The 20375-nt window shown below is 36.3% G+C and overlaps 1 protein-coding gene across 4 annotated transcripts; it reads right to left on the bottom strand.

Annotated features, from left to right (window-relative positions):
- Window positions 1-1158: 1158 nt before the first annotated feature.
- Window positions 1159-19531, bottom strand: LOC112789691 (uncharacterized). Of its 4 annotated transcripts, XM_029296286.2 has the most exons (8): window positions 19122-19519; window positions 17152-17321; window positions 16667-16879; window positions 3710-4098; window positions 3303-3429; window positions 2926-3210; window positions 2731-2838; window positions 1159-1841 (listed from the first exon to the last, which is right to left on the bottom strand). In XM_029296286.2, exons 4-8 carry the CDS (start codon window positions 4093-4095, stop codon window positions 1230-1232), a joined length of 1518 nt encoding a protein of 505 aa, XP_029152119.1. In that variant the 5' UTR covers window positions 4096-4098; window positions 16667-16879; window positions 17152-17321; window positions 19122-19519; the 3' UTR covers window positions 1159-1229. The 4 variants fall into 4 exon arrangements, 2 of the variants coding, with proteins under 2 accessions (XP_029152119.1, XP_029152121.1); XM_029296288.2 differs by lacking the exons at window positions 16667-16879; window positions 17152-17321; window positions 19122-19519 and adding an exon at window positions 4618-6711; XR_011879563.1 differs by lacking the exons at window positions 1159-1841; window positions 2731-2838; window positions 2926-3210; window positions 3303-3429; window positions 3710-4098 and adding exons at window positions 13870-14537; window positions 17546-17594 and having other exon boundaries at window positions 19122-19511.
- Window positions 19532-20375: the final 844 nt, after the last annotated feature.

Genomic DNA, 20375 nt, shown 5'->3' on the forward strand with positions numbered 1-20375 from the left:
TCATTTGCGATTTGACTATTTTACTTAGCCTCACATAAACTTAATTATTTGACCTTACTAATCTTTTCCAATAGTTAAACATAGAATTGTGCATAGTTATGAAAACCCATGACTCAATAGACTCCTGGGAAATATTTCTAATATTTCCTATATGGATAAGTAGTCAACTATTGTTATTTATTGATTGTTTGTGATATTTGTGATCATTATTTTAGTAATTATGGATCTTTACTTAGAAAGAAAGGAAAGAAAAAAGGGAGTGCTTAACTGAATGTTGTTACCAAAGAACTCATGTCCTTAAGGAGAAATTTTCCTTTGCATGATGTGATAGAAAACTATTTCTTTGTTTTTATGACTGATGATGGTACTAGAAAGAATTATGAAAATTTTAATATTTGATTTGGAATATTAGTGGTTCATTGTGAATCTTGAGATATGCCTTCAAGGGATATTATCAGAAACTATTGGAATTATGTCTTTGTAAAGATTTTTTATTGTGAGAAAAGACAGGTTGCTATAAAGACTTGACAAGAATGAAATTACTTGAATCTCAATTATTTGTGATTACTGAGCTACATAAAATATTGATGATAAGGAACCAAAACTAGAAAATGGATAAATACAGACAGATTTACAGACAGATTTAGTCTTTATTACAGACGGATTTTTGGTTACCGACGAAATTACCGACGGATTTTGTCCCACTGTAAAAGCCCCGTCGGAAATTATTTATCGACGGATTTTTTTTCCGTCGAAAAATTACCGACGGATTTTCCCTCTGTAAACCCTCCCTCCATTTCCTGAAGGCGACAAACTTACAGACGGATTTTCCGTCTGTAATTACAGACGGATTTTCCGTCTGTAATTACAGACAGATTTTCAGACGGATTTTTCGTCTGTAATTACAGACGGATTTTCAGACGGATTTTCTCTCTGTAATTACAAACGGATTTTTCGTCTGTAATTTAAACTTTGGAAAATCATGATTACAGACAGAAAATCCGTCTGTAAGGTAAAATAGAATTTTTTTTACTTTTTCTAATTACAAAATAAAATTATTTTCATACAAAATAAATATAAATTTAATACAAATTTTTATCTAATTTATATTTGAATATTTATAATATTTCAAAACATAAACAAATTCATCGTATTATCAAACTAAAAGAAAAGTATTATAAACAAGCAAAGTCAATATAATTCAAAACATAAACAAAATGTATTGATCATCAACTATAATTCCTAGTATATTGTTCAACCATACTAAAACTATCAGCTATAGTCTTCAGTGTCATCTTCATCCTCATCATAGCTAACATAAGCCTCATTGAGGGTGGCGGCGGTGGCGGTGGTAGTGGAACTGCACTAGAACTACTTGACGCTCTAACCTTCTCATAATAGCTAACATAAGCCTCATTCCATCTCTTCTGTTTCAGCTTTTCCTTTTTGGCCTTTCCAATTGCCCGTTCCAACTTTTCTAATATCTTTTGAGTCTTTTCCAAAGGAGCCAAGCGTGTATCTAACAACTTACTAATACGCTCATCTATTTGTTGAGTAACACGCTGAAAAAGCTCTTCATTGAGATTATGAATCTGTTCTCGCAAATCAGGAACAGAATTTTGATTTCTTGGTGCTCTTCCAGATACAGAATTGGCAGAAGTGGTTCCAGACTTGATAGAGCTAGAAAAGAATGACCATTTTCCGTAAACTCGATTCTTCTTTTGCCCACCACACACTTCCTCCCAAATCAAGTCTTCATCAATTGGTTGTAGCTCCATTCCCTGTGCTTGAGCCTCGGCATGTTGAGCCTGAACTTCTGCCAACTTTTTTATAAATTTCTCCTGTTGCACAATGATTATATCAATTATATTATTATTATTAAGACAAATAGCCATGCATATTACTTAATAGAAAACTTTTAGAGTTTGCACAAAACTTTTCAAATTGTATATATTTAAATTCAAACAATAGAAAACTCCAATAATTGGGACATGCTACTATGGTTTAAGTACAACATTAGTGACCCTCTAATGATGATTTACTAGTAAAAGAAACGCTACTTGTGACATTCCTGGATCTTGATCAGCCAAGCCAACTCTTATTTAAAGTATTTTAACAACTGACAATGCCGTGGAAGTACTTAATGAACTGAATTTCCTTTTGGAAGAACATGATTCTTAACTTTCATTAATTCAAGGAAAATTGGGTATATGCCAACAGATTATTAGTTCTTGTAAACACCCCTGCAAGCTGCAAACATTTCAAGGTAATTAACAGTTGATGCATTATATTCAGCTCTAATTATAAACAGCGTTCTTAATAAATATTCTTGAGTTTAGTACAACAACCAAATTGAATTTGGTTTCCTTCGGATATATGGTATATTCAACCAAGCTAGAAACCAAGATTTTTCCTCCTCATGTGCACCTTTGGAAACATTAAGCTACTAGATTACCATATTCCAAGAGAATAATGCATGCTTCACATGCTTTCTACACAAGATTAAGATTGGTGAACTGTATTATCTCTAAGGAGATGTGTCAAATGGCTTAGACTATAGAAACTTGGAAGAAAAGAAACCAACTATAAAATCACAAAGCACAAAGCTGAATAATAATAATAATAATGTTGAACACAGTTAGGACCACTAAATACAGTAATGTTAATGCCAGACAGCTAGAAATTAGTTAATAATTTTGACATAGGAGGAGTATTTGTACTATATCTCACATGAGTGTCTTGAGAGTGCTTGTTCACCCATTTAGACTTGTCACTTTTAAGTGTGTGGGTTTCTTTGAAGACCTCCTCGTGGGTTGGTGTACGGCCCAACTGCTTCTTCTGTTCCACATGAAATACAAAATAAGAAAAATTTTACATAAATAGATGTCTATTAAATAAGATCTAAAGCCACTTAAATTATATTACCATCCTCTCTATAGTTGAGCTCAATGGAATAGAACCACCGCAATGGACAGAACCACCTAAGAGTGACGCTCGATTCTCTCTTGCTTCTTTCCTTATATTTTTCCATTTCTCATCTGTTTCCCAATACCTTTCCAATACCTTTTTGTAAGCAGGAATTAGCCATTCGTGGGTTGTATCCACACCCTCACGGATATCTGACATCATTTGGCTAAATCGCTTACTTGTCCTATACTTGAAAGCCCTCCAGAAAAACTCATCATCATCATCATCAATAAGAAAGTGGCTCTGCACATACTCATCAAGTTGCTACTTATAAGATTCAAATCACATGAACAATATTCAATCCAAAATAATTTTATTCAATCCAACACTTTTACCTTCCACTCCTTAAACCAAAGCTTCTTTGTCGGAAGAGGGACATCTCCAAACTTTTTGTACGATTTATCATATCGTTTTTTGATGATCTCTGTAATCTTCTGAGAACCAGGAGGGAAAGGTAACCAACTGATAATTTCATAAAGAATTGACAAGTTAGGAAACTAAAAAAAATAGTTTTAAGTCATTAGCACTTTAATTTGAAATTAAAATATAGTAGTAAACACATTTAGATTAGGAGTAGTAAAAGAAGAAGAGTGACTAGTATTGCTTGCTGAAAGAGTAATAAGAGGAATAGGTAATGCAGTATGTAAAAATTGTGTAGAAGAGTAATAAGAGAAATAGGTAATGCAGTATGGGAAATCCACTAGAAGCTGCTATTTTAATTATGGAGAGATCCAAATTTTACCTTGTTTTTCCATCAGGAACCAATCTTTCTTTTGTGACAATATTAGGAACCGATGCAGTCTCTGATGGAAGAGATGTACTAGAGCTTCCAGGTGTCTCTGAATCAACTAATAGACTGGAATTGCGAAGCAGAGGAGGAATCAAAATTGGAGGAGGGGGTGGAGGAGGGGGACCCATACATCCTGGAGTAGGCCAACTTGGTGGAGGAAGACCCGTGTAGCCTGGATTAGGTACCATCAAATACGGTTGCTGGCTAAGTAATTCTGACTGAAAATCTGGCACAACCGAAGTCCCAGAAGAGGTGGAGGTGGTTGAAATAGCGGCTGCGGCAGTGGTGCGAGAACTTCTATGACCCTTGACACCTTTACCCTTGACCCGAGGATCCATGACCTACATATATATTAAAAGACTATTATGCACAAAACTCAAAAGGTTGATAGAATACAATGTTGGCATATTTGTCTAACAAGCAAAATACGCTTTTACTTAATAAGAGATTTTAACAAGAATTATGAAGGAAAGGAGTTTATAACTAAGAGCCAATCAAAGAGTATATGTGCATTCTTCAAATCAGTTTCCAAGATTCATGCACTCACACAATCCGCAGACTGTAATATCGTGTAGTATCAAAAGTTTAAAGGAGATAGTGCCAACTTCAAATGCATAAAGACACTATAGACATTCAACTAGACATAGAAAGTGGAGGCTCAATTCTTTGTAGAAGACAAATATATGGCAATAGCAAACAACAGGAAATTTAAGCAAGTTTCTTATATATAATTGCACTTAGTTACCAATTACATATGCATCCCTGGCTAGCTTCACATGCTTTCTTAATTTCTTTTGAATAAGATTATATGTGCATGAAGTATATTCTGTAAAAAAGCACAATGCATTGCACCAGCTCACCTATATTCTCTTCTATGCGAAGAACAAACTATCTGCAGAATATGAGTAAAAATATTATAAGTATATTAGGAATAACTGGGATACAAAAAAGAGAATCATTTTGATAAGATATCATTTTGATACAAAACTTGAAGTCTCCTTTGCCAAGAAAGCCTCACAAATCGAACCTTCAACCCTTGCTCTATTTTTCACTGTTCGCTTGAATGCTCCTATCACCCGTTCAAACGGATACATCCACCTATATTGGACAGGTCCACACACACGTGCCTCATATGCTAGATGAATTGGCAAATACTCCATCACATTAAAGAATCCCGGGGGAAATATCCTTTCTAACTTGCAAAGGATAATGGGAATATTCTGCTCCATAACCTCTAAATCATGAACCTTGAGAGTGGTTGAACACAAGTCTTTGAAAAACTGGCTTAACTCGGTAAGAGGCTTCCATATATTTGTAGGTAGTTGGTGGACGAAATTGTGATCATATTCATTGTAATTGGATTTTAGAAATTGGCACGAGTGGACACAACTCCGTTCAACTAACCCGCAAGTGTAATGGGTCGTCCAAGTAATAAACCTTACGTGAGTAAGGGTCGATCCCACAAAGATTGTTGGTATGAAGCAAGCTATGGTCACCTTGTAAATCTCAGTTAGGCAGATTAAAGGGGAATTGTGATTATTGGAATAAATAATAAATAAAAAGGAATAATAAAAGGGATAGAAAACTTATGCAGATTCAGTAGTGGGAATTTCAGATAAGCGAATGGAGATGCTGCATGGCTCAAGGACGCCTGCTCTCCTACTGCTTCTACTCAATCCTTCTTACTCCTTTCCATGGCAAGCTTTGTATAAGGGTTCACCATCAACTGTGGCTACTTTCTTCCTCTCGGGAAAATGATCCTATGCGGTTGTCAGTCGCACGGCTAATCGTCTGGAGGCATCACCCATGGCTGATGGCTACATCCCATCCTCGCAGTGAAAACTAATGCTCACGCACTCTGTCACAGTACGGCTAATCACCGGTTGGTTCCCGCTCCTACTGGAATAGAATCCCTCTTTTGCGTCTGTCACTAACGCCCAGCAGGTTACAAGTTTGAAGCACGTCACAGTCATTCATTACCGGAATCCTACTCGGAATACCACAGACAAGGTGAGACTTTCCGGATTCCCAGGATCCTACTCGAAATACCACAGACAAGGTGAGACTTTCCGGATCCTCATAAATGCCGCCATCTATCTAGCCTATACCACGAAGATTCTGTTGGGGAATCTAAGAGATACGCATTCAAGCTCTGTTTCATGTAGAACGGAAGTGGTTGTCAATCACGCGCGTTCATAAGTGAGAATGATAATGAGGGTAATCTAACTCATCACATTCATCATGTTCTTGGGTACGAATGAATATCTTGGAATAAGAATAAGAGAGATTTGAATAAAAGAAAGTAGAATTTCATTAATACTTAAGGTACAGCAGAGCTCACACCCTTAATCTATGGTGTGCAGAAACTCCACCGTTGAAAATACATAAGCAAAAGAGGTTCAGGCATGGCCAAATGGCCAGCCCTCTCCATGATCAAGTGACCGAATGATTAAAGACTTAAAGTGGTCAAAAGATATCTAATACAATAGATAAATGTTCTATTTATAATAAACTAGCTCCTAGGGTTTACATGAGTAAGTAATTGATGCATAAATCCACTTCCGGGGCCCACTTGGTGTATGCTTGGGCTGAGATTGATTAATTCACGAGCTGAGGCATCTCTTGGAGTTGAACTCTGAGTTATGACGTGTTTTGGGCGTTCAACTCCGGATAATGACGTTTTTCTGGCGTTTAACTCCAGACAGCAGCGTGTACTTGGCGTTCAACGCCAAGTTACGTCGTCATTCTTCGAATAAAGTATGGACTATTATATATTGCTGGAAAGCCCTGGATGTCTACTTTCCAACGCCGTTGAGAGCGCGCCAATTGGAGTTCTGTAGCTCCAGAAAATCCATTTCGAGTGCAGGGAGGTCAGATTCCAACAGCATCAGCAGTCCTTTTGTCAGCCTTCTTCAGAGTTTTGCTCAAATCCCTCAATTTCAGTCAGAATTTACCTGAAATCACAGAAAAACACACAAACTCATAGTAAAGTCCAGAAATGTGAATTTATCATAAAAACTAGTGAAAACATCCCTAAAAGTAGCTTAAATTTACTAAAAACTATATAAAAACAATGCCAAAAAGCGTATAAATTATCCGCTCATCACAACACCAAACTTAAATTGTTGCTTGTCCCCAAGCAACTGAAAATCAAATAGGATAAAAGAAGAGAATATACTATAAAGTCCAAAATATCAATGAATATTAATTTAATTAGATGAGCGGGACTTGTAGCTTTTTGCTTCTGAACAGTTTTGGCATCTCACTTTTTCCTTTGTAGTTCAGAGTGATTGGCTTCTCTAGGAACTTAGAATTTCGGATAGTGTTATTGACTCTCCTAGTTAAGCATGTTGATTCTTGAACACAGCTACTTATGAGTCTTGGCCGTAGCCCTAAGCACTTTGTCTTCCAGTATTACCACCGGATACACAAATCCCACAGACACATAACTGGGTGAACCTTTTCAGATTGTGACTCAGCTTTGCTAAAGTCCCCAGTTAGTGGTGTCCAGAGCTCTTAAGCACACTCTTTTGGATCACGACTTTAACCACTCAGTCTCAAGCTTTTCACTTGGACCTTCATGACACAAGCACATGGTTAGGGACAGCTTGATTTAGCCGCTTAGGCCTGGACTTAACTTCCTTGGGCCCTCCTATCCATTGATGCTCAAGGCCTTGGATCCTTGCTACCCTTGCCTTTTGGTTTTAAGGGCTATTGGCTTTTTCTGCTTGCTTTTTCTTTTTCTATCTATTTTTTTTCGCCATTTTTTTTCGCAAGCTTCCTTTTTCACTGCTTTTTCTTGCTTCAAGAATCAATTCATGAATTTTTCAGTTCATCAATAACATTTCTCTTTGTTCATCATTCTTTCAAGAGCCAACAGTTTTAACACTCATAAACAACAAGATCAAAAATATGCACTGTTCAAGCATTCATTCAGAAAACAAAAATTATTGCCACCACATCAATATAATTAAATTAAATTCAAGGATAAATTCGAAATTCATGTACTTCTTGTTCTTTTGAATTAAAACATTTTTCATTTAAGAGAAGTGAAGGATTAATGGATTTTATTCATAGTTTTAAGGCATGGTTACATACTAATGATCATGAAATAAAGACACAAAACATAGATAAACACAATATTAAAAACCGAAAACAGAAAGAAATAAAGAACAAGGAATGAATCCACCTGAGTGAGGGTGGCGCCTTCTTGAAGGTCCAATGGTGCTTTTTGAGCTCTTATATGTCTCTTCCTTGCCTCTGTTGCTTGATCCTCAGTGATTTTGGTGTTTCTACCCTTAGTTGCTTCCAATATTTGTGTGGAGGATAACTTATTCCCTGAGGTATCTCAGGGATCTCTTGATTTGCAGCCACATGTTATACCACTGAGCTATGACGGCTTATATTTTTCATCTCCCAAGACTCAGAGGTGGAAGCTTTTGTCTTCCCTTTGAGGTTTCTCTGGCCTTAGGTGCCATTAATGGTAATGGAAAAGCAAAAAAAGCTATGCTTTTACCACACCAAACTTAAAATATTGCTCGCCCTCGAGAAAGAAAAGAAAGAAGAGAAGAAGAAGAAGAAGATGGAGGTGAGTGAGGGGAGATGGATTCGGCTATATGGGTAGGAGTGGGTGGGAAAGAGAAGTTGAATTGTAAAGGTAGGTGGGGTGTATGGGGAAGAGTGGATAGATGTAGGTGGTGAATGAAAAACAGAAGGGATGACCATGAATGGAAAGAGAGAGGGCGAGGTAGGTGGGGATCCTGTGGGGTCCACAGATCCTGAGGTGAGGATCCTGTGGGGTCCACAGATCCTGAGGTGAAAAGAAATACCATTCCTTCACTATATAGGCATGAAAAATGCCTTCATGCATCATTCTGGCGTTCAAACGCCCATTGGTGCATGTTCTGGGCGTTCAACGCCCATGTGATGCATGTTTCTGGCATTGAACGCCAGTTTCATGCTTGTTCCTGGCGTTCAGCGCCAGTTTGTCCTCTCTGTGCACCATCCTGGCGTTTAACGCCAGGTTGTTGCCTGTTTTGGGCGTTGAACGCCAGCCCGTGCGTCCTCCAGGGTGAAAAATTTTTTTCTTCTGTTTTTGACTCTGTTTTTAATTTTTTTGATTTTTTCGTGACTCCTCATGATCATGTACCTAATTAAACACAAAAATAACAAAGAAAAAAAATAAAATAAAATTAGATAAATAAAATTGGGTTGCCTCCCAACAAGCGCTTCTTTAATGTCAATAGCTTGACAGTGGCTCTCATGGAGCCACAAGATGATCAGATCAATTTAGTGTGTTGTCTCCACACCAAACTTAGAGTTTGGATATGGAATTTGAACACCAAACTTAGAGTTTGGTTGTGGCCTCACAACACCAAACTTAGAGTTTGACTGTGTGGGCTCTTCTTGACCTTGAACTGAGAAAAGCTCTTCATACTTACTCTCTTCTGTCACAGAGGGATGGCCATGTGCATTAAACACAAGGTAGTCCCCATTCAATTGAAGGACTAACTCTCCTCTGTTGACATCTATCACAGCTTCTGCTGTGGCTAGGAAAGGTCTTCCTAGGATGATGGATTCATCATCTTCCTTCCTAGTGTCTAGGATTATGAAATCAGCAGGGATGTAAAGGCCTTCAACCTTTACTAGCACGTCCTCTACTATTCCATAAGCTTGTCTCATTGACTTATCTGCCAATTGTAATGAGAACAAGGCAGGTTGTACCTCAATGATTCTCAGCTTCTCCATTACAGAGAGTGGCATCAGATTTATCCCTGACCCAAGATCACATAGAGCTTTTTCAAAGCTCATGGTGCCAATGGTGCAAGGTATTAAGAACTTGCCAGGATCTTGTTTCTTTTGAGGTAGAGTTTTCTGAATCCAAGTATCCAGTTCACTAATGAGCAAGGGAGGTTCATTTTCCCAAGTCTCATTACCAAACAGCTTGGCATTCAGCTTCATGATAGCTCCTAAGTATTGAGCAACTTGCTCTCCAGTCACATCTTCATCCTCTTCAGAGGATGAATATTCTTCAGAGCTCATGAATGGCAGAAGGAGATTTAATGGAATCTCTATGGTCTCTGGATGAGCCTCAGATTCCTCTGGATCCTTAATAGGAAACTCCTTCTTGCTTGAAGGACGTCCCAGGAGGTCTTCCTCACCAAGATTTTCGTCCTCCTCCTCCTGAGTGTATTCGGCCACTTTGATTAAATCAATGGCCTTGCATTCTCCTTTTGGATTTTCTTCTGTATTGCTTGGGAGAACACTGGGAGGAGTTTCAATGACTTTTTTACTCAGCTGGCCCACTTGTGCCTCCAGATTTCTAATGGAGGATCTTGTTTCATTCATGAAACTGAAAGTGACCTTTGATAGATCAGAGACAATATTGGCTAAATTAGAAGTGTTTTGTTCAGAGTTCTCTGTCTGTTGCTGAGAAGATGATGGATATGGCTTACTATTGTTCAGCCTATTGCGTCCACCATTGTTAAAGCCTTGTTGAGGCTTTTGTTGATCCTTCCAGGAGAAATTTGGATGATTTCTCCATGATGGGTTATAGGTATTTCCATATGGTTCACCCATGTAATTAACCTCTGCCATGGCAGGGTTCTCAGGATCATAAGCTTCTTCAGAAGCTGCCTCTCTAGTACTGTTGGATGCATGTTGCAATCCATTCAGATTTTGAGAGATCATGTTGACTTGATGAGTCAACATTTTGTTCTGAGCCAATATGGCATTCAGAGCATCAATTTCAAGAACTCCTTTCTTCTGAGGTATCCCATTATTCACAGAATTCCTCTCAGAGGTATACATGAACTGGTTGTTTGCAACCATGTCAATGAGTTCTTGAGCCTCTTCAGGCGTTTTCTTCAGGTGAATAGATCCACCTGCAGAATGGTCCAATGACATTTTCAAAAATTCAGAGAGACCATAATAGAATATATCCAGTATGGTCCACTCTGAAAACATGTCAGATGGACATCTTTTGGTCAGCTGCTTATATCTTTCCCAAGCTTCATAGAGGGATTCACCATCTTTTTGTTTGAAGGTTTGAACATCCACTCTCAGCTTGCTCAGCTTTTGAGAAGGAAAGAATTTATCCAAGAAGGCAGTGACCAGCTTATCCCAAGAGTCCAGGCTGTCCTTAGGTTGTGAATCCAACCATGTTCTAGCTCTGTCTCTTACAGCAAAAGGGAAAAGCATGAGTCTGTAGACTTCAGGATCAACTCCATTGGTCTTTACAGTCTCACAGATCTGCAAGAACTCAGTTAAAAACTGATAAGGATCTTCAGATGGAAGTCCATAAAACTTGCAGTTTTGTTGCATTAAAGCAACTAGTTGAGGCTTAAGCTCAAAGTTATTGGCTCCAATGGCAGGAATGGAGATGCTTCTTCCATCAAACTTGGACGTTGGCTTTGTGAAGTCACCAAGCATTCTCCTTGCATTATTATTATTATTATTATTTTCGGCTGCCATCTCCTTCTCTTGTTCGAAAATTTCTGAAAGGTTATTTCTGGATTGTTGTAATTTAGCTTCTTTTAATTTTCTCTTCAGAGTCCTTTCAGGTTCTGGATCAACTTCAACAAGAGTGCCTTTATCCCTGTTCCTGCTCATATGAAAGAGAAGAAAACAAGAAAAGAAAGAGGAATCCTCTATGTCACAGTATAGAGATTCCTTTATGTTAGTAGAAGAAGAAAGGGGTAGAAGAAAGAAGAAGGGGATTCGGATTCTTAGATTGAAGAGAGGTGAAGAGAAGTGTTAGTAATTAAATAATTAAATAGAAGAAGAGGAGAGAAGGGAGATTTCGAAAATAATTTTGAAAAAGGGTTAGTAATTTTCGAAAATTAAAAATAAAATAAGTTTAAAATTAAAATTTAAAATAATTAAAAAGAATTTTTGAAAAAGAGAGAGAGAATTTTCGAAAATTAGAGAGGGATAGGTAGTTTAGGTGGTTTTGAAAAAGATAAGAAACAAACAAAAAGTTAGTTAGCTGATTTGAAAAAGATTTGAAATCAAATTTTGAAAAAGATAAGAAGATAAGAAGTTAGATAAGATATTTTGAAATCAAATTTTGAAAAAGATAAAATTTTTGAAAAAGATAAGATAAAAGATAAAAAGATATATTTGAAAAAGATATTTGAAAAAGATTTAATTTTAAAAATTACTTAACTAACAAGAAACTACAAGATAAGATTCTAGAATTTAAAGATTGAACCTTTCTTAACAAGAAAGTAACAAACTTCAAATTTTTGAACCAATCACATTAATTGTTAGCTTAATTTTCAAAAATTTGATAAAAAGATAAGAAAAAGATTTTGAAAATAAATTTAAAAAAAATTTCGAAAATAAAATAAAAAAAAATGAAAAAGATATGATTTTTTGAAAAAGATTTTGAAAAGGTAAGATTTTTAAAATTGAAATTTTGACTTGACTTGTAAGAAACAACTAATTTTAAAAATTTTTGACCAAGTCAACCCAAAATTTCGAAAATTTGGAGGAAAATAAGGAAAAGATATTTTTTTTATTTTTGAATTTTGAATTATGAGAGAGAAAAACAACAAAAATACTCAATGCATGAAATTTTTAGATCAAAACAATGAATGCATGCAAGAATGCTATGAATGTCAAGATGAACACCAAGAACACTTTGAAGATCATGATGAACATCAAGAACATTATTTTGAAAAATTTTTGATGCAAAGAAAACATGCAAGACACCAAACTTAGAAATCTTTAATGCATGGAAAATATGAATGCAAAAGTGCACAAGAAAAACAAGAAAAGACACAAAACAAGAAATCATCAAGATCAAACAAGAAGATTTATCAAGAACAACTTGAAGATCATGAAGAACACTATGAATGCATGAGATTTTCGAAAAATGCAAGAAAAATTTTAAAAGCATGCAATTGACACCAAACTTAAAAATTAACACAAAACTCAAACAAGAACACAAAATATTTTTTATTTTTATGATTTTCTAATTTTTTTTGTATTTTTATTATTTTTTCGAAAATATTTTTGGAAAAACGAAAAATAAAAGAAAAATTTTTGAAAAAGATTTTTGAAAAGAAAATTACCTAATCTGAGCAACAAGTTGAACTGTCAGTTGTCCATACTCGAACAATCCCCGGCAACGGCGCCAAAAACTTGGTGGACGAAATTGTGATCATATTCATTGTAATTGGATTTTAGAAATTGGCACGAGTGGACACAACTCCGTTCAACTAACCAGCAAGTGTACTAGGTCGTCCAAGTAATAAACCTTACGTGAGTAAGGGTCGATCCCACAGAGATTGTTGGTATGAAGCAAGCTATGGTCACCTTGTAAATCTCAGTTAGGCAGATTAAAGGGGAATTGTGATTATTGGAATAAATAATAAATAAAAAGGAATAATAAAAGGGATAGAAAACTTATGCAGATTCAGTAGTGGGAATTTCAGATAAGCGAATGGAGATGCTGCATGGCTCAAGGACGCCTGCTCTCCTACTGCTTCTACTCAATCCTTCTTACTCCTTTCCATGGCAAGCTTTGTATAGGGGTTCACCATCAACTGTGGCTACTTTCTTTCTCTCGGGAAAATGATCCTATGCGGTTGTCAGTCGCACGGCTAATCGTCTGGAGGCATCACCCATGGCTGATGGCTACATCCCATCCTCGCAGTGAAAACTAATGCTCACGCACTCTGTCACAGTACGGCTAATCACCGGTTGGTTCCCGCTCCTACTGGAATAGAATCCCTCTTTTGCGTCTGTCACTAACGCCCAGCAAGTTACAAGTTTGAAGCACGTCACAGTCATTCATTACCGGAATCCTACTCGGAATACCACAGACAAGGTGAGACTTTCCGGATTCCCAGGATCCTACTCGGAATACCACAGACAAGGTGAGACTTTCCGGATCCTCATAAATGCCGCCATCTATCTAGCTTATACCACGAAGATTCTGTTGGGGAATCTAAGAGATACGCATTCAAGCTCTGTTTCATGTAGAACGGAAGTGGTTGTCAATCACGCGCGTTCATAAGTGAGAATGATAATGAGGGTAATCTAACTCATCACATTCATCATGTTCTTGGGTACGAATGAATATCTTGGAATAAGAATAAGAGAGATTTGAATAAAAGAAAGTAGAATTTCATTAATACTTGAGGTACAGCAGAGCTCCACACCCTTAATCTATGGTGTGCAGAAACTCCACCGTTGAAAATACATAAGCAAAAGAGGTTCAGGCATGGCCGAATGGCCAGCCCTCTCCATGATCAAGTGACGGAATGATTAAAGACTTAAAGTGGTCAAAAGATATCTAATACAATAGATAAATGTTCTATTTATAATAAACTAGCTCCTAGGGTTTACATGAGTAAGTAATTGATGCATAAATCCACTTCCGGGGCCCACTTGGTGTATGCTTGGGCTGAGCTTGATTAATTCACGAGCTGAGGCATCTCTTGGAGTTGAACTCTGAGTTATGACGTGTTTTGGGCGTTCAACTCCGGATAATGACGTTTTTCTGGCGTTTAACTCCAGACAGCAGCGTGTACTTGGCGTTCAACGCCAAGTTACGTCATCATTCTTCGAATAAAGTATGGACTATTATATATTGCTGGAAGGCCCTGGATGTCTACTTTCCAACGCCGTTGAGAGCGCGCCAATTGGAGTTCTGTAGCTCCAGAAAATCCATTTCGAGTGCAGGGAGGTCAGATTCCAACAGCATCAGTAGTCCTTTTGTCAGCCTTCTTCAGAGTTTTGCTCAAATCCCTCAATTTCAGTCAGAATTTACCTGAAATCATAGAAAAACACACAAACTCATAGTAAAGTCCAGAAATATGAATTTATCATAAAAACTAGTGAAAACATCCCTAAAAGTAGCTTAAACTTACTAAAAACTATATAAAAACAATGCCAAAAAGCGTATAAATTATCCGCTCATCAGTAGTTCTCTGAATGCAGTTGGAAGCAAGCACTACATAAAAATGTGACAATCATGGCTCTTCATACCAATAAACCTCCCCTGGGAAAGACTTACACATCTAGCAAGGTTAGATGCATAACCATCTGGAAATCTAAGTTGTTGCACCCACCTATACATGTCTTGTTGTTGTTCAGAAGTTAAAGTATAAGCTGCCTTAGGTTTGGACCAACAATTATCACCGACATGCCACAAATGTAAATCTGGACGCTTGCACAGTTCAGCCAGGTCTAACCTAGCCTTTTCATTGTCTTTAGTTCTATCAGTGTCCATAACAGTATTCATTATGTTATCAAGCACATTCTTCTCTATGTGCATTACCTCAAGACAGTGACGAACCAGGTTATCCTTCCAATAAGGTAACTCCCAAAACACACTTTGCTTAGTCCAATTGTGAGTAATACCATACTCTCGCGATTTGATCCACTTTCCATTATCTGATATCTTCCCAAGTCCTTTAACCCTTTGCCAAATCTCCAAACCACTTAATCTGGTAGGAGCCTCTTCACTTTCTATTTTATTCTTCCTGAAGTCATTCTTATTGCGCCTATAAGGGTGGTTTGTCGGCAAAAACCTCCGATGACAATCAAACCATGATGCCTTGCCTCCATGTGATAGTGTAAAAGACTTGGTATCCTCCATGCAAATAGGACATGACAATCTTCCTTGTGTCATCCACCCAGACAACATCCCATAAGCTGGGAAATCATTGATAGTCCACATCAATGCTGCCTTTAAGACGAAATTCTTCTTTTCTACAATATCATACGTCAAAACACCAGGATTCCACAACTCATTTAATTCGTCAATCAAGGGTCCCAAGAATACATCAATGTTAGCTTTAGGGTTATTAGGACCAGGTATTAAGCAAGTCAAGAACAAATAAGGATCTTTCATACACATTCCAGGAGGTAGATTGTATGGAATTATTAGTCTTATCTCAATTACTAAGCTTTCCTTCAATCATGCTAAAACTTTTCAATGAGTTGATTTTTTTCGATACTCTCCAACACACAAGATCTCTCCAGATTATCTCAAATGAAATGCTCAATTCCAGAAATGGCACAACGGAAGTTTTTTTAACCCCGAAAGGCACATAAATTAGTAGTTTATACTCCCTAGCATAAACCAAGTGATAACACCTTGATCTTTGATCTTATGACAGTATTTCAATGGAAAAAGAAATTAAAATCAGATAATCAGGACATCCAAAAAGACAATGTCAAGGTTTAGCAAAATCAAGTCACTGTTAAAAAGCATGTTTAACACGTTTCTAGCTAGTAGCTACTAATTCATCATGAACATTACATGTAGAATGGTACCAATTAATTTATTTATTATTTATATAGTCTGATAAAAAAAAACTAGGTACAAAATGAAATCACCAATGCAAAAGCAGTAGTTTGGAAACAAATTTTTCTTTAAAAAAGAAAACATAAAAATTGAATTCAAACAATTAAAATCAACAATCAGTGAATGGATGAAGTTCAAGCTTAGGCTTCTTTTATCATCTACTAATTACAGGAATAATTAGTTCTTCCAAAGCACTTGATATCCTTCAAATAACATTGTTCGACACTAAACAAATCCACAGTTAAAATTTCTGTAATCTTCAAAAATGCACCAATATATTGGATAGATCCCTCAATCAAAAGTTCAGAACAAATTCCATTAATTAAATAGGTCTAACAAATTCCAGTCCTCGATCCAAGTTTCCAGCAAAAAGAATTCGAGAAAAAACACAAATGGATAACCAAAAACAATGTGAATCTCTCCTAGTCAAACTGAATCTTCTATGGTCAAACCAAGCCAAATCAAATCAAAAACTAATATTTTAAATAAAGAATAATTTGTCTAATATTTTAAACCAAATGGCATTAAACCACGTCGTATAAGATATAACATATAAAACTCATTTGGCATTTGGCAACATATGTTACCTGCAGTGCATCTCATGCTTCCTGAAGGGATCTCCAAAGTTGAGAGTGCTGACATGGTAGAATTCATCACCTAATACATCTGAACCATACATGGCGATAGGATCGGTATGATTTGTAGTATCATAAACATTAACAATGACTGACTGCTTGCTAGCAAGTTGCTGAAGTAATTTTTCCACTAATGACTCAATGTCAAAGACCCCTCCAACATACCTTCACAGGAATTAATAGAAAACATTAGAAAGCTTCTCTAGCAAGTCAAATGCAGTATGAATTGTGCTCTCAAATTCATGATCCAGTCCCCAGTGAAAAAGTTGCTTCGAAACTCTTAATTACCGAACTCGAATGAGGTAAACTATGTTAAGTGTTTCACTAATCCAAGGGAACCCCTTCAAGTTTTATAAAACTGGAATTGTTTCATTGAAAAAGAATAAGACTTGTAAGTGTTCAAACACATTGAATGTACAAAAAATTTAAGTACACACCCATCAGTTGCTTGAATCCTTTCATCTGGGGTTGCATTTTATGGAAGTTCTTTCTTGTATACAGCAAATGTGAGGATAACGCCTAGACAATTTGTTTTGAGCAGCCTGAAGAGAGCAGTTAAGACTCCTTTGCCTGACTCTCTTGCACGCAACATGTTTTCCCGGTCTTCCTGTAGATGAACAAGTGAATAACTTCAAATTTGGTAGCCATATATCGAAAACATCAAACGTGAACAATCACTAACAGTTAAGCATTCTGATGTCCACAAAGTTATACTATTTAATTCTCTATACTCCATAAGGTATCAACTCATGCAGATGAAAGAATAGGGAGAGAAAGAGAATTGAAAAAGTATCAATGTTGGAACATAAATAGTTTTGGGAATAAGCTAACAAGTGTTTAAGACCCCATAGAAGCCTTTAAAGCGAAACCTTGACTTCTCCTGCAAACATTAGAGCGAGACGTATGAAATCACATGGAAAAAAGAAGACAAAACAAAGTTTCATTGGCTTTCATGACAATAATATTAACTTAGTAAGTATGTTGTTCTTAGTTCAAATAAATATAGCTACAAAAACACAGCAAATCAGTCTAGTATAGATTTAGCTACCATAACTGTGATTCCCAAATATCAAATATCAGCCTATAGAATAGTGTGATTAGATAAGTTATGAAACAAGAAAAGATTGAAATATTCAACCAACCAAAATGAAATGGCCAGAGATTAGAATACTAGTATAGATTTAGCTACCATGACTGCGATTGCCAATAATCAAATATCAGCCTATAGATTAGTATGATTAGATAATTCATGAAACAAGAAAAGATTGAAATATTCAAGTAACCAAAATGAAATGGCCAGAGATTAGAATACTTGCATGTTTAATGTTCAGGGGAGAGTCAAACTGCATAGCCATATCCAAATTGTGAAAGGTTATTGTTTCAGTTTAGAAAACTAAATACTTCTATGATAAACCTTGGATGTAAATTCTTTTTCCTTTTTGGTTTAGAAGAAAACTAGAAATCCAAACAATAAAAAATGATCCTAAATGAGTCCTTCATTTCCTAATATGTTCTTCAAGTAATTATTTGCCATACTATAACATGGAAGTTCTTTCTTGTATACAGCAAATGTGAGGATAACGCCTAGACGATTTGTTTTGAGCGGCCTGAAGGGAGCAGTTAAGACTCCTTTGCCTGACTCTCTTGCACGCAACATATTAATGAAAAATGAAAAGTATATTTAGGTATCAATGTATCAGTCTTCTACTTACATACCAGAGATTACACAGAATTAGTTTATCAAAATCATTGACTGTGATTTGAGAAATAAAAGAACAAAAACATAGACTCACATTTACATCAAATCAGAACCACATTGGTCCCCTACATTGAGAATTACAAAAATCAAAAGCTGAAAAATATATATAGGACTACTAAATTTCAACATCATCAACAACCACCTTAGATTATTTTTTTGTTACATAACTCCTCAATCCAATTGAGAAACAAAACGAATCAGTAAAGGAAAGAAATATAAATCAATTGAAGAAAAAAGAGTCTCTAAAATTCAAAGCATGCAGTTTTTCAACAGAAGAATTCCACTTTATTTATAACAGATGCATGATAAAAAATATTATAGCATCTCAATTGGCCTAAAAAACTTAATAGCTTATGGTAGTTTCATAAACAACTAACAGTTAAACATATGATTGATCTTCAGTAAGCTTTAATTCTTTTAATTTCTTGTCTGGAGATGTCTCACCAACACTTTATTCAGTTTTTAATCTATTTTTTCACTAATCATAAATGTTACAACACTAAATGAACCTTAACATTGAGCAAAATCCCTCAAAAAAAATGTTGAACATAACAATAACAACACAATAAGAAAACTCATCAGAAGAAACACCAAGAACAAAAATAAAAAATAAAAACTAAGAAATAGGAAAAAAATCTCAAATCTTACCTCAGAAATAAAGGGAAAATGGCATGTGGAGGAGGTGTGGAAGGAGGGGCACAATGTGATTGTCGACGACAGCAAGGAACTCAATGATGGAGGAACATGCCACACCTCGGTTCGTGGCTCTTCAGATCTACTTCCAATGGAGGAGTGAAGGAACGGTCATGACTCGTGAATGAAAGCGAGGAGGAAGGGCAGTGGCAGAAACACAACGGCGACACCAAGAGAGAAGGAGAGCGCTCGAACAGAGGAGAAGGCTGTGGGGTTGCGGGGAGCTGCGATGGCTGATGCGGGGCTGCGTGGCTGCAGCAGCGACAGAGACTGCGGTGGCTGCAGCGGCGAAGAGTTTAAGGGATGAGGGCGAATGGTTATGCAGAGTATGAATGGAGTGTGAATGGTGTTCCAAGAGTTTAAGGGATTAGGGTTCTCAATGTTTCTGACGGAAAATTTAAATTACAAACGGATTTTCTGTCTGTAACCATTTCTCACTAAAAAAAATTAATTTTTCCGATGAATTTATCGACGGATTCTCTTTTCCATCTATAATTTATGCTAATCCATTTTTTTGTTTTCCGACAAAAAATTCCCCTGAAATTCCCTCTGTATTTCAGTGGGATAAAATCTGTCGGAAATATCCGTCTGTAATAACTAGTTTTCTAGTAGTGAACCAGGCTTTGGTTACTAACAATAATTTGATTTGGCACTTAGATTTTAAACCAGTTCAAACTGAAAGACCAGGAGAGTTAATTACTTACTACAAGATTGCACGTAAGGAAATTTTGCATGCTTTTCCTCTCTTTTGTTTTGTGTTCTCTATTTATTGAGAGTATTTCAGAAGAATTCTACATCTCATTTTTTACATTGTGTCTTTAGCAGGTCATTGCAAGTGGAATCTAGATCAGCTGTTTTACAATAATAACTTTAGCTGAGTAATCATTCTTGAAGGCGGAAAGGACTATCTTTATAACCACTTTTACTTTCTTTATTTTTTCATAATTGGAAAAAACATATGAAACCTTATTGGGTATATTTGTTTAATATCAGATGACATGATTATTTTGGCACCTGTAAATTTTTGCTCTAATATAACTTTATTAAGATATTAGTGTAGCTTGCCTACACTTTCAGATGATTATAACTTTAATAATGCTCCTATATCATGGTTTTCCAATTGTTCCCCTTAACATATGTATTTTCCTGAAGGAAATTTTTCAAAAGATCAACCTCTTTTATTGTGCTTTACTTTCCTTTGACACCTAC

The sequence above is a fragment of the Arachis hypogaea genome, chromosome 3 (assembly GCF_003086295.3).
Source record: "Arachis hypogaea cultivar Tifrunner chromosome 3, arahy.Tifrunner.gnm2.J5K5, whole genome shotgun sequence".
Taxonomy (NCBI): domain Eukaryota; kingdom Viridiplantae; phylum Streptophyta; class Magnoliopsida; order Fabales; family Fabaceae; genus Arachis; species Arachis hypogaea.

Excerpts from the sequence above, each read along its gene's own strand:
- LOC112789691 (XM_029296286.2), bottom strand. The coding sequence starts at position 4,095 with ATGGATCCTCGGGTCAAGGGTAAAGGTGTCAAGGGTCATAGAAGTTCT. Across the intron at positions 3,430-3,709 it reads GTTCCTGATGGAAAAACAAG|TTGGTTACCTTTCCCTCCTG; the intron begins GTAAAATTTGGA and ends TGAAATTATCAG. Across the intron at positions 1,842-2,730 it reads AGCACTCTCAAGACACTCAT|GAGAAATTTATAAAAAAGTT; the intron begins GTGAGATATAGT and ends ATTGTGCAACAG.